Source organism: Diorhabda carinulata, chromosome 9, assembly GCF_026250575.1.
Source record: "Diorhabda carinulata isolate Delta chromosome 9, icDioCari1.1, whole genome shotgun sequence".
Taxonomy (NCBI): Eukaryota; Metazoa; Arthropoda; class Insecta; order Coleoptera; family Chrysomelidae; genus Diorhabda; species Diorhabda carinulata.
Window position 1 is genome coordinate 23524682 of NC_079468.1, and position 18083 is coordinate 23542764.

At 31.6% G+C, this 18083-nt stretch overlaps 1 protein-coding gene across 27 annotated transcripts in view; it reads right to left on the reverse strand.

Moving 5' to 3' along the window:
• The window catches only part of LOC130897908 (piezo-type mechanosensitive ion channel component), a 61932-nt gene continuing 43849 nt past the window's right edge, over positions 1-18083 (reverse strand). For 14 of the 27 annotated variants that reach the window (XM_057806872.1, XM_057806875.1, XM_057806878.1 and 11 more), the window contains 16 exons: positions 16764-16863; positions 16387-16541; positions 14839-14930; positions 11506-11613; positions 9446-9535; positions 8040-8510; positions 7550-7678; positions 7131-7280; positions 6856-7003; positions 5616-5827; positions 5158-5443; positions 4766-5013; positions 3511-3692; positions 2873-3139; positions 2280-2502; positions 1-2108 (listed from right to left, as the gene is read on the reverse strand). In XM_057806872.1, the coding sequence (XP_057662855.1) occupies positions 1820-2108; positions 2280-2502; positions 2873-3139; positions 3511-3692; positions 4766-5013; positions 5158-5443; positions 5616-5827; positions 6856-7003; positions 7131-7280; positions 7550-7678; positions 8040-8510; positions 9446-9535; positions 11506-11613; positions 14839-14930; positions 16387-16541; positions 16764-16863 (3150 nt within the window). In that variant the 3' untranslated portion in view covers positions 1-1819. The remainder of the gene's footprint in view (positions 2109-2279; positions 2503-2872; positions 3140-3510; positions 3693-4765; positions 5014-5157; positions 5444-5615; positions 5828-6855; positions 7004-7130; positions 7281-7549; positions 7679-8039; positions 8511-9445; positions 9536-11505; positions 11614-14838; positions 14931-16386; positions 16542-16763; positions 16864-18083) is intronic. The other 13 variants (XM_057806888.1, XM_057806886.1, XM_057806889.1 and 10 more) reach the window with 2 other exon arrangements.

Genomic DNA, 18083 nt, shown 5'->3' on the forward strand with positions numbered 1-18083 from the left:
GTATAATAATATTATAAATTTATTTTCAAAAAGTATGTGCATTTATTCGACACAAATGAAAAACAAATAAATAGTGTACAATTCAAGACTCGAATAATTCCTATATTAAACAGAAAAAAACAACAACAATAATCAATAGACATCATACAACAACAAACAATTAAAATATTCTGTTAGCAAAAACATTTTTATTTTAAAATCACCGATTAGATAAAAATTCAACGACGATATTTATATTTTGGTACACTCTGTATAATCAACGGATATTAAAAGGCAAATCCCAATACAGAAGAAACCGTTACGAAATAACACAATTAAAGTTCTTTCCTCCCTCTAATCTTTTAAAGGTGACTTGCACGCAATCGGTGTTGCCAGAATTGAGAGATTTTCTTCAATCTTAATAATTATTGTTTAAAATATACGAAACGCTACTGTCGTTTTTGAAAAAAATATTTTATTCTATTAATTATTGTTTGGTGGAATGCTCCGTTGAAGGACGTAGAGATTTTGGTTTTTGTAAGAAATTTTGTAGAAAAAGTTTGGCAACGCTGTTTTAACCAGGTATATAGATAGTTTTTGAAATCAAAAAAAAATTATAGTAGGATGAAATCTATTGGAAAAGGAGGGGGATTTAATAAAAATAAATTCATTTACGGGCAGTTTGAGATCGGGAAGGAAAAGGGTAAAAAATGGTTTGTATTAATTTCCGGCAAAGCTATGGGTCTTATGGAAAAAAGTCAAATGACAAAGTTGAAGGTAAAAAAAAGATCTATAACTTTTGTATTTACACTTTTTTAACATAACCTCAAAATTTATGTGAAAAATTAAAATACAAAAAACTTATTTTCACGAAAACGTTCTTTTTCAAGCACAAAATACACTGTAATCTATTTCATTTGCAATATTTATTTTTTTGAAACTTATTTTGATTCAATATCGAAAAAAGACTAATTTTCAATCGCAAATTCTCCCGCAAACATTTACCATACTAATGATACTTTTTTTACACTGTCATTAAGTAGTTATTTCAACAATCTAAAATCTCAATAACTTTTTGAAAAAACCTTTGAAGGGGGGAAATTGCGATTGAAAATTTGTATGTACGAAATTAAAACTCTTATTAACAGAAAGGTATGCAACTTAAAATACACCAACGGTAGGATATGAAACCAGAAATACTTTACTTTATGGTAAGCTAGGCAACCAAAAACACATCAGTTGAGTATGCAACTTAAAATACATCAACGGTAGGATATGCAACCAGAAATACTTTACTTTAATGGTAAGCTAGGCAACCAAAAACACAACATCAGTTGAGTATGCAACTTAAAATACATCAACGGTAGGATATGCAACCAGAAATACTTTACTTTAATGGTAAGATAGGCAACCAAAAACACAACATCAGTTGAGTATGCAACTTAAAATACGTTAGCAATAGGATATACAACCAGAAGTACTTCGATAGTAGTATATGCAACCATGAACGCGACAACAGTTGAATATGCAAATAAAAATCTTATTAGTAGAAAGATATGTGACCTGAAATGCATCTGAAGTACTTGATTAGTAGGATATGCAACCAAAGATACTTTAGCAATAACTAAAAATAAGTAGACGGAAATTGTTCGACCAGATTAAAACGAAAAAGTATAAAAAGGAAGATGCGGGCAATTCGACGAATAACCAACAGGAACGGACAAACTCGATTACAACATCATCCCGACCTTAATACAATCATAAATCCGTTCTGTATATATGCAACGATTGATGCGTATCACGAGACATTCCCTTATTCCAGAACCGATTTCAGTTTAATTTATTCCCCGTCCCCCTCGGGGTCGTCTTCGTCTGCGACTTCCTCCTTAGGTCTCGACCATTTGATAAGCGTCTCCGGAGATCTGAACAGGAATACCAATTTAGCGAATAGATCTTCTTCGAGAGCGAATTCGTGTACTTCCCGAACCAGATAGATATCGAGACATAATCTGAGAACGCGATCGACGTTAGGTAAATCTTCGAACATTATCTTCGACATACCGTCGGCGAAGAAACCTCGAAGGATACGTGATGCCACTAGTACAAGTGTCGTATACAGACCTATGATACTGTAAAAACAGATATATACGAATATCAATATCAATACGAAAAATTATTTACAATAATATTCACGTTTTTCCAATAAAACAACAAGAAATGTATATTAAAAGTCTGGCAACGTTGCAACAAAAAGAGATAGACTTAGGTGGACTAGGTTATGTTTAAAATTTCAAACTTACCCTCCGGAGGTGATTATGTCCAACGTTGGCGGGAAAACTTTATCGTTGAAGGCGTACAAAAGGATGGAATCCTTACAATCGTGATAAGGAACTTTCATAAGGATGTGCTCGTAATTGTAATCGTTACAAATTTCGTTCACTTTCCACCATGCTTGTTCGTAACCTGAAGTGTTTTCGCGTAAAAGTTTAATAGTTACGTTTCTAAAGGTTGTAGCTTCAACGTCTGAAAAAAGTCATTTGTCCAATTACGTTTTGTTAATGAAATCAAAAGACATAAATTACAGAAAAACGAAATTTTTTTGGTTCCGATTGGTGATGAAGTACGTAATGAAGTCGTGAAATGATCATGTTTAATCATCTAGTATACATTTTAGACCGATCAGCATAAATATCCCACCGTTTTCGATAAGCCTACCCTGAAGTTTTTTCTTAAAAAAATAAAAGGAAAACGAGACGAAAATGACGTTCCGGAATCTCCATTATCAAAGCAAACATTACTTCGAACTCTCTTTGAACTATTAAATCTTTTTGAATTGAATTATTACGAGGGTTGTACACCAACTATTAAGTTGAAGTTAAAATTGTTTATTTACCTGGTTTGTCCAATAGGAGGACGCTAATAGGATCCACTGTTCCTCTATTCGTTACTTTCACGAATTTTGGTAATATATATGTAAAACGTACAGGTTCGGCTTCTTTACCATCGAGATATTTCAATAGATTTTCTCTATCTTCATTTATACTCGTATTTGTGCTTGGTTCCATAGTTATTTCTTTTGAAAACGTTACCAATCCCGAATCTTCAGCTTTACTTGTCCTATGTGTAATTTTATATTCTAATCTAATTTTAAGAAGCTTGGCTACAAAAAAAATTACATTTAGAAATACGAAACTTCTAATACAACGTTTGAAATACACCCTGTATGTGAAATTAACCTCTATATAATTCCGCAAAGATTTTTATCACGATCTCAATATAAACGTTACAAAAACAAAATTCTATTCTTTTTAAATTTATCTTATCGTTTTTTTTTATTCATAGTAATCATACTAGAATGTTAGTAGATTTTGTTTATAATTAAAAGATACAAAATGGCGAACGTATATAGTGTTTAAGTAGAAATTAAAAGTAAATACACGTAAACATAATTTAAATATTTCATTCTAGTTAAAACTGCAATAAAAAATTAATTAAATCAGATCACAAGTGAATTAAATTGTGTGTACTTACTGGAATTGACTTCTTTTATCATTCGTTTCCTGTCAGGAGGCGATATACTCCATATATTGGAAGAATCAGTATTCAGTCTAATGGCGGTAATATCGGCCGCTTCGTAGTTAAAAATGAAATTTTCTGATACTTGATAGGCATTATAAAGAGCTTTAATGTCTTCAAGTTCTTGTGGAGTGAACCTAGATGAAATAATAAATAGTCACGTGTTTGAAAATTTCTTCGATTTAGGCGCCAAAAGGAAAAACGTCAAAGAATAACATAAGATAGAGATGGGAATTTCTATTTGAACTGTATACAGTTACATGAACTGTTACTCCTTATATACGTTTTAATCAATTAAAGGGAAGCGGTAAAACGCTTTTTTTTGTAGATAACGAAAATTCAAAAAAATAGATTCCTTAAAAAATCATTTTCGATTCTTTTGGAATAACTAAAAACAGTCAAAGAATTACAGTGCAAGATCAATTTAAAACACTGTTACAAAATAGAGATGTGTATTCTATGGGAAGTTGTTTGAAAATAACAGTTTCTCAAACCAAACTATTTGTTCGAATACATTTGTACGAGGGTTGTTATAAATGTACTGAAAATACGAAAAAAAAATAATGATTTAACTAGTTGTTGACACAAAGTTGATATAACACCTTATAATGGAACTAAAATAGGGATGGGAGTGTGAATTTGTGTAAAATAATAAGTTAGGGACTAAATAATGAGTTTAAAACAGAGATGGAAGGTTTTAGTTGAATTTTTTCTATAATAATAGCTCTTCGAATCATTTATATTTACATTCCAAAAAGATTCCTACAGTTTTATGAGGATTAATTAAAAATATGAAAAAACAAACGAATTTTGCTATCGAATGACTGCAACTGAACAATGAGTATGAAATAGAGATGGGAGTTACTACTTGAATTTATTCAAAAATAACAGTTTCTCAAATCACAGTTATCATATCATATAATTAAATTTTATAACATTTCAGACACAAAGTTACGAATCTGGAATAGAGATGGAGATTTCTATTATAAAATAGCAGTTTCACAAATCAAAGTTATTAATATTTGTATAAACATACGTATACGTAGTAAAAATATGTAAATAAATAGAGTTGGGGATTTCAACTTGAAGCTGTTAAAAAATAACAGTTTTTCAATCGGAACTTACATTCCGAATGTATGTATGTATATATATACGAGGGTTGTTGTGTACATACTGAAAAAGATGTGATAATAAATTAGATGCGACTTACTGAAAAATTGAATTCGATTGGACGGTCATTTGGTAAATAGGTTCGTATGGTCCGATTCGAATTTCCAACGAAACGTCAGACGGTGGATTCGGATTACCAACGGCGTCGCCCAACGAAAAAAATACCAAAGGGAACCATATGATACCGATAATGACGGTCAATAGAGCGCCCCCCATCAAATATTTGACGGTTCGATTCTTTTCCTGAGCTCTGGGTTGGGGATACTCGTCTTCGACATTCCTCGAACACTATAACCGAAAAAAACGAATCGAATAGAAAGTTTTTTCGGTAGAATTCCGTAGGTCCAAAGAAAAATCAGTAAATTCGGCAATTAATCCGATATTTTCGGATCCGTAACGTAATTATCGAACGAACTATAATCGAACACTCACTTTTAATAGGAAAATATGTTGGAAAATGTCTTCCAATTTGATCCAATCGAATATGGCCATCGAGGTTTCGGTCCACATCCAGTCCATGCAAGTCCTCAATTCGAACAGGAACGGTATCAACATGAATCCTTTGAACAGGAACATATTAACGTATCCGTATCCTTTGCACAAGAAGTTACCCAAAATTCTCGTCGGATATCCGCATCGAATCTGATAGGCCGACAACAACAAGTAACTGCATTTGGCTATATAGTAGATTTGGGGCGGTATCAACGTATTACAAGAGCTAAAAACGTTTATTTCGATTAAAAACTCGAATAACGACGAAAATACAATAGTATCGATACCGAACATCGATCGATTCTTTTCGATTACAACTTTTCGCCTGCCGTACGTCGATTTTTGTTCGTTGAACTTATCGATCGATGCGCGGTCGATAAAATACCGAATCGACTTACGTTTTGGTAACTACCGGAAACAATATGAACAACCAAATGTGCAATAAGATTATCTGGACGAATTGGAAAATAATTTTGGCGAGTATATTTTTCCTCAGATAAATACCCCTGTCTATGATGATCAACATAAATTGGAATATCAACATGAAGAGAAATAACGGCGGTACTCGGTTGTCTTGTAAATAATCGGAAACGCTTCCATCTTCTTGAGTCTAAAAATAACAAAAACGAGTAAATAAAACCATTTTTATCGATATATTATCGTAGTTTTGGTTGTTTTTCTTAGCCGTTTGTATTTTATAATAAAATTGAATCACCGGTAACTATAATTGAGATATTTAAATCTTTTTTTACGTCCCTCGTATAAAGAGAAACCGTATCTGCCCAGTTCAACATCATAAGTACATTTTAGGTACTAAAACTGAAAAGTTTATCAACAGGAAACTGTAATGTAACACCTACTATAAGGTATAGGTAATTTTACGCCATCTATGATTTCGATAACCAACGCAAAAGTTGGTGAAAGAGAAAACTGTAAAATTGTTTTTACGCCACTTATAGATTTAAATACAAACGCTAAAAAATAATAAAACAGGAAACTGTAATGTAACACCTACTAGACGGTTGAAGTTATTTTACGCCTTTATGAATTTAATAACTAACGAAAAAGTTTGTTAAACAGAAAACTGTAAAATCATTTCACGCCACCTACAGATTTAAATACAAAGTGCGAATAGAAGATTCAACAGGAAACTGTAATATAACATTTTCTAGACGGTTAAGGTAATTTTACGCCATCTATGAATGTGATAACAAACGCAAAAGTTGGCTAAACAGAAAACTGTAAAATGTAAAATTAAAACGATTAAAACAGGAAACTGTTAAATAGTATTTAGTGCGTAAATATATATACGTAGAGATGGGATTTCTATTATGTAACATTGAAAATAACAGATTTTTTTTAATTTTAATATTTTTTTCAGAAAAATATGATACAATATCCATTTATATTATATCTTACAGCGAGATAAATTGTTTTTTTTTTGTAATGAATAATGATCGAATCAAAGATGAGATAACTACTATTTTTTTGGAACTGATCCAAGTTCAAGTATAAATTCCCATCTCTACATAAATAGTATTTATGTTTCGCATGATATTAATTGAATATTGTTAAATATTGACACGGTATTAAACAGTTTCCATGCGTTAATTTAAACGAATTGAATCGAATACTCACCCCGAAGGCGCTAAAACCAAAAAGTATAACAAAAAAATTTATAAAATCACACAGAAACATGAATGAATAGACATCGGCGGTTACTCTAGACGCAGGATCGAGTAGTTGCTGAATAAACAATTTGAATTCCTCGGCATACTTGTATATGCTAAAAAAAAATAACATTTACCGCCAAATTGAAAATTGCGCTGTTGTCGGCTTGTACCGAAAGTTATTGAATATCGATAAAATATTATTTATTTGGTAATATACGTTTTGGACGACGCTGTACTCACCCCAAACGAACTGCCATAACTGCGTTATTCAATTTTTTCAATTTCATTGTTCTTATAACGACAACATCGGCGTCGTCTTGATCGGTTATCGATTTTTTTTTACTCGAATGCGTTTTCGGAGTTGACGTCGACGGTTGACTGTCATCGGTACTAATAGAAGAAAAAAAAATCGAATTCGTCTCGACAAATTGTTAATTTCATATTATACAGGACGTAACAGAACAATTTAATTAATTTTGTCGCGTCGACAACAGAGCCCGTTTTTAAGATTTCCCGTAACGTCTTCTTATCATGACACAGACACAACTGTCTGAAGTACGAACACGCTTTTTTCGACAGCGTTGCCGGATTTATGATTTTTTCTATATGTAAATTGGTCTATACGCCCTGGTTTTCGTTTTTCAATAATTCAAACTTACTCATCGTCATCGTCTTGATGTCGAACTGGTATTAATTTTTCTCCCATAACTTTATATTCACCGTCGTCTATAAGGGCAGCTGTAACCGGAGTTGTTGAACTCCATATACCCATGGATTTCAATAAAACTCTATAAAGACGACAATAAATAAAAATTAGATATGGCAACAATGTATTTTCAAATACCAACATTATAAAAGATACGAAACGGTGATATACGACACAAATGGAATCGTAAAGACGTTCCGCATTGACAGGTGACGTATGACAAGCGCGTTTTGATAACGCGCCATCTGAACGTACCCTAAAAAAGCGGAAATGGAAGACAGTTACGTGATTATACGTGACACGGCACTCAAAACAGTGACAGATGTCACATATTGGATCATAGAACACGCAAGATGATTGGTGACATACGATGCTAATGACAATTGACAAGATGTTTGATTTTTCACTTCACTATAATATTAAAAAAATTTTGATAAACTAACCTGTGGAAAAAGACGACTAACAATAACAGCAGATCCCAAAAAGCTTCGATATCCTTGTTCTTGTGTAGGCCGATCAAAGTGGGGGGGTAAAAGGGGTTCCGTTCGGAGGCCGAAGTCAAAAATTCTGTTTGTTGTCTCATCCTATTGCCGGGCATGACGTGGAATTGGAAAACGACTTTCAACAATACCACAACTTCCGTGTAAGCTATGATGGTGACCCAGAAGGTTTTCGACGGTCTCGGTATGGTCAGAGATCCCCAAAAGAACACCATGAGCGGTAACGGAAGCGAAATTAGGTTAGAATTTCGAAGTTGATTTAAAAATATGACGAAATAACAGACTATTTCCGATCGGCTCATTATGAGGTACCAGGACGCTAATAATAATCTGACTATAGTCGGTTGATCGACCGAAGACATTTCGTCGCCGTAATCTACGTACGGACTCATTTGAGCGTCTTCTTCCGATTTCCTATAAAAATATTTGTTGTACAAACGTGAAGAATATAAACAATTTTCTCATAACGCGGCAAAATATAAATAAAGCAAACGATTACTTCATATTTGTAACATAATATTACCGACTCGTCCACCGACATAGACCGCGAAGCCGATCCTGTTCGATTATGGTAATCGACGCGCCAATTTATTACAATTCTCTTTATAAGCTTGTTGTACATTACGTTGTAACTGTTTCTATCGAAATTCAACAATCTGAATTGTCTAGAAAGCCGTTGGATATAAATAAGCGATAATTTACCAGCCAAAGTGTTTATAAATAAATAATTTGATACACCGGGATAAAGATAAGTAAACTAAACGGTTTATTTAAATAAATTAGTGCGTTAAGTATTAGCGAATAAGTGTTTAGTGAATAGTATATCGTATTTAATGCTGGTGCATAATTAAATTACGTACGAAATATAAATTCTCAAATTTTCTCAAGTTTTCAAATAATTAAGAAGAAAATTAAAATAATGTGTAGATAAATCAAGCATAAAATATTTCATTGTCGAAGAATTTTTTAATATGTAATATTGAACATAAAAATTCCGAATTTAGTTAATTTTTTTATATAAAATGATATCTTTGAGATGAACACGTCTAGTATAAACCGTAAAAAACTTTAAACCCCTTAAAAATTAATTTGTTAATGATTGCACTTTTGATTAACACTGTATACGCTGAATTATTTCTAACTAAAATAAAATAAAGCAGTTGGTATTTTATAATATACGCTATTGAACTATGATTTATCTATTGACCCCGGTATAAGAACAATTTAATTATAAAAAATGCGTAATAATCAACCATGCATAATCCGGAAATGAGGAAATAAAAATAAATGGAAAGAAGACTAAGGAAGCCGGGCAAAAGCGAACACAACGGAGTTGACATTGGCGTTACCTTGACGACGGACATGGCGAATCTAATCCACGTTCCAAACTTGCCGCCAGAATTCGAATTTCGGGAACCGTCAAAACGCTGGCCTTGCGCCTACACAGCCAACATATACACAGGCGTACAGCCAAACTACTTTTTTTCTACTCAAATTAAATCTTGTGAATTGTCCATTCCTTATATTCATTTCTCAAATGTTGAAGTGAATAGACACACACGCGACATTACCAAACTTTTTTTAATTAAAGTCGTAATAAAAACGACCACGTTCCCGATAAACCGGTACAGAAACGTCATAAATGAGGTTAAAATATTTTTTTCTTATCAATGTTTTAATATATCTAATACGTCACTACAAAAATATTGTCACATATACTGATTTTAATCACTTTAAGAGAGAAAAATGAAGTTTTTTGTGGTATGGTGTTTAAAAACATAATAATCTAAGTATAACGAGCACTGAATCAACTAGACACGATGTGATCACTTCGGAATAGAACGATCAGAATACCGACAACACCTTATATAACAACGGTCATAATTTGTTTGACAACAGATATTGCCAAATTGGTTTTATTAAAGGAAGATGTGGTATTTTCCATATCATATAAATTCTGCGAAAAACTGAAGTTTATTTATTAAAAAGAAAAAGTATCCTAGGTAAAAGAGTTATAAAATTTTCTCAACTCTAATTAATAATGATTTTTAATTTTCTCTTTAGTTTTTTTGTATACGATCAATTTTTTTAACTAGTTATAGGATTAAGAGTAAATTAAGGCAAACAGTCTTAAAAATCACTTGATGGATATCGGGTTTAATATAAATACAATGTTATAATTTACACCTGCAATATGAACACTATTCCATGCCAGACCGTTTACATAATTTTGAAAAGTCTTTTTTGTAATATACAATTATATTTTTTCAGTCAACAAAACAGAATTTGACGACCCAAGTTGATGATATATATATATATATAATTGATGATAAATATACCTTACTTATACTTATACCTACTTATATTAGGTATAATTGGCAACATTGCTGATTCACATTTCGTGACCGTGGTTGTTTAAGATCTTGCGGTACGATAGATGAAGTTTTAAAACGTAGAGGAGCGCGCGGAAAAATAAAACCGTTAAAAAATAACTAAATCAAATTCGTCAAACTATGAAGAATATATTTGATAGTTCAAGGCTGCGTTAAAAAGGAAAAAGTGGGAACAAATCGTGAAGTTAAAAGATTCGATTGAATCGACATCTTGAAATACTATTTTTTATTACGATATTTTTTTTATATTTATCAATTTTTGGAATTGATACTGTCTCTACAATTCAACATGAGCGAAATGAATATACTACTATTTGAAAAGTAATGCATCTATTTACATCTAATCCAATATTCTGAATTTTAAATTGAAATTTAACATTTTATAAAAACAAAGACCTCGTATTATCATTTAAATGGATTTTCCACGAACTTCTCAACCCGCCCTCATATATTGAATGAATCATATCAGAAACAAGTATAACTAAAAAATTATAAAAAAAGTTTCTTTAAAAATCACCCTGTATATCTTTTATGATTATTTTATATCAAATTCAACGATTTTTCTCAAATAACAAAAAATTTTTTTTCGAAAAATATAAAAACCGTGAAGAATTTAGAATTTCCTTGAACTATTATGGACCAAAATATTTATTTCGATATAAGACAGATGCATTAATTTTATTAACTTCTCGCGATTTAATAACGCTACGTTCGTAAGAAGTTATTTTATTCCATCTCTACGCATGTCAAATGACGTGTAATAGAAAAAAAATCGGTTCGTTCCAACCCATCGAAAAACCGTCCTTGGTACTGTGACGATTCTGCGCAATAGAAATTATGTGTTCCAACCGTTAAACGAACGATTCTGTTTTATGTTTCGTTTGTGAATCGGTTCCGAGACGATCTTGTTTGATAGCGAGTACAGAAAATATCATTTAAACGGTTCCAAGAACGGTTCGGATTAGAAGATTGGAGCAAACCTATTAAGAGTGTGACTGTATCGGATTTATTAGTACCTATCCGGTTCTGGTGAACACGGTAAAGATGGCGCCAATGCTTTTGTATCGCTGTCTTCGCTTAAAGGAGGTTTATCGTCATCACTATCACCGTGGATCGAGTCCTGCCTGTTACGACACAAGTATTCAAAATGTATCCTGTTTTATTAGATCTTTTAACAAATATCGGTGCTAATAGATAAATCGTGAAGTGAAATAGAAGAAGTTCAAATAGAAATAGTGGTGAAATGATGAATAACAGAATTTAAAAAATAGTTACAAGTATAGATATGGAAGAAGAAGAAAATATTTTGTGCAGTTAACCTGAAAGAAGACGCAATAGAATACACTGTAAAAATTTGAGTGGAAAACATTTGGTGAATGGAATGTAAAAATTTTTTTCTATATTTGTTTAAATGTAAGTAACAAAAAATATATTAATCAATGTTTGTTCATTAAATAAAAAAATAACGTTGCAAAGTTATGGACCTGGATATTGTTAATCTTTCATAAAGTAATCATTTTATTATATATTAAGATTTTTTATTTTGGTTTTGATTTTTGATTCAAGATTTTGAATTAAGATTTTATAACTTTTGCAAAGTTAATATTTTATTTTGTGATTTTTGAAGTTCGCGAAATTTATTTAAACGAGTGGTTTACGGCGTAATTATTAATTTGTCTTCTTTCTTTGGATAATAAATAATATTTTTTTGATATCACATATTATACCCAGCTAACAATATTTATAAATAGAGATTTACACAGAGGTCGGCAACAAATTTCTTTAAAATTCAGCGTCAAAAATTTAAAAAAATTACAAAAGGGATTCGAAAAAAGGGTTACCAAGTTCAAATTGATCAATGCATTTAAGGCAACGTTTCTCAACAGAGATTCAGGTCCAGCCATGTAACGCCAGCGCCATTATACCGACGCGTCGACAACAGAGCCCGTTTTTAAGAATTTCTATAACGTATTCCATACTGCTGAACGATTTGGTAGCGACGTGTTCGGAAATTATTGTCGAAATTGGATAAACACGATTATTCATTCTGAAAACGCGTCTACTCGACGAGCACGTGTTATTATGACACAACTGGGTGACAGGGTTGCCGGACTTATGTGCGTTGCCGCACTTATGCCGATTTTTCGAGAGATTTGTCCGACCTCTGTATAAAAAGTGGAATGGGGGAAATAGTACAGGCAATGTACCTTGCTATACAGGGTGGACAACAACGAACTGGAAGTTTTTCCGAGCAAATTTTGCGATTTTTGTGGAAAAAAAGTTTTTTGGGGAAATAAACGGGAAGGCACCACAAAAATTGATAGTATTCGCTTCAATAACATATGAAGCTTCCTAAATATTCGATAGAATTATACTTGGCGTTCAAAAATTGTGTACGACTCTCCCTTTTTTCAAGGTCAAATAGAATTTTCTGGAACGAAAATGGTAGTCAGACGGACATTGTACTAAAAGTAAAATATTGAACCAGTTTTTTGAAATTTTTGACCAAAACCTATTTTTCAACGTAGAATCTACTAGTGTCGACAATTATTAAACACCCTGTATAATTTTTTTTTAAAATTCCGATTATTCAAGCGAGTTATAGTAATTTTTGATTCGACTGTTTCCAAAAAATAATGATCTGCCGATATTTTTAAAAAAGAAAATTTATATACAACTAAAAACATTTTAAATTTAATATAAAGAATATAAAGAAACACTTTAACCAGAAATCGTAGACAACTGAAAAGATGTCGATTCATTTCATCGTGGTATACCCTGTATATTTATTGTTTATCCTTAAATCTCGGTTTTCGTTCGTCACCGTTATGAACATTTACTTTGATGTCGATATGTTGCTGGGCGTTAACAACCACTTGCACAACATAAAACACAATCAATAATTTTTTACAATTAATCTTCACCGTAATTTTTACAGTGTACCACAACTTCATTTTATAATTTTTATTCTAGTCCCGTCCAGTACACCACTTTAAAATAACATTTAAAATAATTGATTTATGATAAACCCACTAATTCTCAAGCAGAAGTTTTTCCAAATTTTAATATATTCAGGGGCGTCCCTTGAATGTAAATCCAAGTGTCATTCGCCATCTTGAAAAACACGTTTTATCGAATATCTCGCGAACCGCGCATCGTACGACAACAATAGTAGAAATAATTTTTATAGATAATATTTTTTTCCATCTTTTTTATTTGAAACTTTTTTCTGTATAACGCATAGGTTTTTAATTAACTATATATTTAGTAAAAACCATGTTAAAAAATATAACTAAAAACCTATGCGTTATACAGAAAAAAGTTTCAAATAAAAAAGATGGCAAAAATTATTATCTATAAAAATGGGTCCAACTATTTTTGTCGTACGATGCGCGGTTCACGAGATATTCGATAAAACTTGTTTTTCAAGATGGCAGGTGCCCCCTTCACATTCAGGGGACACCCTTTAACATATTTCAAAAAAAAGAAAATCCGTTCTATAGAACTAGGCGCGCAGGAATAATATATGACTGATATTAGCTCTGATTCCGAATCACTTTAAGAACTGATCGCATCAAAATTGTCGTTCTCGGGTCGATGACTTTTCCTCCCTCCAGCGAACGATAATTTTGATAGTGCGCATGCGATAAAAAATGTATTATTTCAACGATGTTTTGAATACGACAATTACAGACGATAGAAATGGCAAGATGGCAACTTCCGTGCATGACAAAAATGCCTCCGTCGCTCAGTCTATTATATAAAAATAGAAAGAGAGCGATATGTAAGTCGAATTGTACTATTGGAAGAAATATAAAAGGCATCGGTTTATCACTATTCATCTCTCTCTACTTGTCATTGAAACCATATTTTTTTTCTTTATCGTTCCCACCACTCGAAACATCAGCATCATGGCGACCCAATGAGAGTGGTATACGGAAATACTTTCTGTCTCTATCAGCAGTTTAACAAGCTCCTATACCTTGCTCTCTCTCTATCTTAATAACGAGTTTGTTTCATTTATAAAAAAAATCGAAATATAATCTATACAGAACCGTAGTTAATATTTTCCAAGTTCGATATTTTGTTTTATATTGCAAGTGGTTGTTGATATTAATTTTAAATTTGTATAATTATTTTTCGAATTTTTCGCACACACCTTCTAAAACTCGACATTCGAAAAGAATCCGCAGGACTAAATAATGCCGGTGTAGATTGGGACAGCACTAATGATCCTTCTCTAAATAAAACAAATCTAATGTCTACACTAATTACTACAACTACAGTGAAAAAAAAACATCGACGTTACGAAATTTCTGATAGAACGATTAATGAAAATTGAAACTCACCTCGAATTTCTAAGGAGGCTGTGATAAGAACCGGCCGGTTGCCAAATTTGATCTTTTCCCATACGAACGCCGATGTTGTAGTTGGTCCTTTCCTGAAATACGGTTTCGAGTTCGTAATTCGATAATTATAATGTAAAAAAAATTATATTATCAAAATTGGAAATACTGTCGAGAAAATGGCTACAACAAAACGAGGTGACCTTGGTCGGGTTGACGTAAAAATCGGTTGATCCTCCAATATTTGGTTTGGATGGTACACGACCTTGAACAACCCTGTTCGTAAGCGTATACCTCCCAACAAATACGAATGCGAACGAGACAAGCCGAAGTCGTACCAGAATATTACGTGCTTTCAACGCGATGTTGCCAAATTTGAAAGAGTTTTTTTAATTTTAATAATTTCCAATCAGATACAAAAGATTTTTATCCGAATTTGAAGGGTTTTAATGTAAAATTAAGTACTTGCCAAATATTTCAATAATTTTAACAACGAATTTTGCAACAATTAAGTGTATTCCTTTAATTTGAAGAATTTAACAGAAGAATTGAAGATTTTTATTAGAATTTGAAACATTTTAATGTGAAATTGGCAAATATTCGAAAAACCGTTTTAAATGATTTTTTTATCTAGTGCAAGAAATGTTAAAAAATTTGGCAACAATGTAAAAATTAATGGGTATTTACTTGAATGTATTTACAATAGCACATAATATACCTACTTTCGACGCAGTGTGGCCGGACATAAAACATTTCCTTCAATATATTTTGAATCGAAATTTTATAATTTATAGATTTGAGGTTTTAATCAAATTTAGATGCAAATATCTAGCGAATATTTTTTTTCATCGAAAATAATTAGAACAAAACGTTATTTTCTAAACGGAAAAATATACTTTTTTTTCTTCATTTGAGAATCGTCAAAGAAATATGACAACGTTGCTATTGCAATCAGTTTGAATCTTCAACGCAGTGTTGCCAGAGTTGACAAATATTCTTCAATATAAAAATTTTTTTCTATTGAAAGACCTAAAATTTTTTACGAATTTGTGTAATGTTGTAGCAGTACCAAAAATTTTAACTTTTCTCATTTTTATTCAAAACTTTCGTTCATATTTATACCTCTGAAATATTGTTTTATGCTAGTCGATGTTTTGAAAAATATGATTTTTCCTCACTCGGTTAAAGCGTGTTTATCGAATCTGGCAACACCGCTTAGACGCGCGGGAGATAAATCGCGGTTTTTTGCATGTCTAAAGACGACATTTTATTGTTGATGCTATAGTTGGTAATTCGACGGGATTCGTGTACACCCATTAAAACGCAAACAAAAATTCAGTTATATCTAAAAAAACTAATTTTTACAATAAAAAAAATGACTATGAATCAATCCTCGGTTGTGTACTTAAACAAGAAACAAATAATTCTGTTCAGTGCAGTGCGTGAGTTTAAGTTGTTACCACATTTAGCTGAAAAGAATTTAAAGATAAAACGTGAGTTTTTACTATGTTTTATATCAATAACAATGTTTTAATTTTATTCATGACTCACCTTAAGTACCCTCTTTTCTTTTGCCAAAACTTTCAAGATGATCCTATAGTTTCTTGAATACTTATTCAAAAATTTGGTTAAAGTAACCATGATACCGTCAATGAAGGCCCATAACAAATAGAATATTTGGAATATTTTTTGTCCTATCGTGACTTCTAAAAATTTTAATGAAATCACAATAAATACGAGGGCAATGCGATTTTTTCTTTTTCGATTATTCATTTTTAATTGATTTTAAATCAGAGGAGACTTGAAACGAAAATTAAATAATTATCGTAAAAAACTAGTTACGTCTAGTCGAATGTTCAATATACAATTTCATGTGTTTAGCTGGGAAAAACGAAAGAAATTTATATATACCCTAGAAATTAACTTACGAGGTTCAGTTAAAGAGCTAATATCATCGTCTCGTTCTTGACTTGTACTAGGTAAAGGTTCGTCTTGAATTCTAACACTCTTCGGCTCATTTTCTGCAATCTATTTACAGTATACGCATCATAAAATCGATATTTAAAATAAAAAAGAACAATTTTTATAATGCTCAATCGTTAAAATAAAATAATTTTTACTAGTTAAGCCCGGTTTACATTATACGAGTTTAGTAATCCGGTGCCGGACCGGATCGCAATGTTCATATTATTAGGACTCATTCAAAAGCTGTGAAAAAGTTTATAAATTGTATCAAAACTGATTTATTATTATTTTTATAAGAAATAACTGATTGAGTTGAAGGAAAATTGAAAAAAGAAGGAAAATATAAACTTTTGTAACAGTTATCTTTGAATACAAATTGGACTAGATTCACAGCATTCCAGTGGCATTCAAATTGGAAAACTGGAATCTAAAATAGACCGAAATTCAAGCTTGAAATGGTTAGGTTAGGGCGTTCTGGCGCCGTACCGGAATAATGTGAACCGGGCTTTATGACGTTTTTATAAAAACCGTTCATTATATTACTCTACTGGAAAGCACATAAATAGAATTAATAAAAAATAAAAAAAAAACATAAGCTTTACACACACACAACAAAATCGTAAGCACAAATTTTATATTATCTGAAAAAAAGTAGATAGAACATAGATAAAAGAAAATATTAGATATATCCGCAAACAAAATGAAAAGTTGGAAGGTGGTTTTATTAGCAAGTGGATTAATTATTTAATTTTAGTGAGTTTACTGGTAACGAATGGTAAATGGTGGGGTTATATTTCATCTCTATCAAGGTGGTAGCGTCAAATTGATGAAATTCAATAAGAAATTATACAAAATTTGCAGCTTTTTTGTTGCTATTTAGTTGCTAAAACCGTTAATGCTTAAACCGTTCGCGAAAAATTGCAATTACTGTTAAATTCATATAAAGGTTGCATAAAATAGCAATGATTGAATTATTAAACCATTATTTGTTGCTGCAAGTACGAAAATTTAAAAGAAAGACATAATTTTTGATCACAATAATGTTTTTCTATATATTCTAGCTTGAACTCGATTTGCTGAACAAAAAATGCTGAAGAAAGTTTGTTTCTGCATTGAAAAATGTTCGAATGAGTCTAAAGAACGTGCAACAAAATAAAAATTCAAAATCGGTCGATATACAGGGTCGCTAATAATGTTTTTCTACATATTCTATTTTGAACTCGATTTGCTGAACAGAATATTCTGAAGAAATTTTGTTTCTGCTTTGAAAAATGTTCGAATGA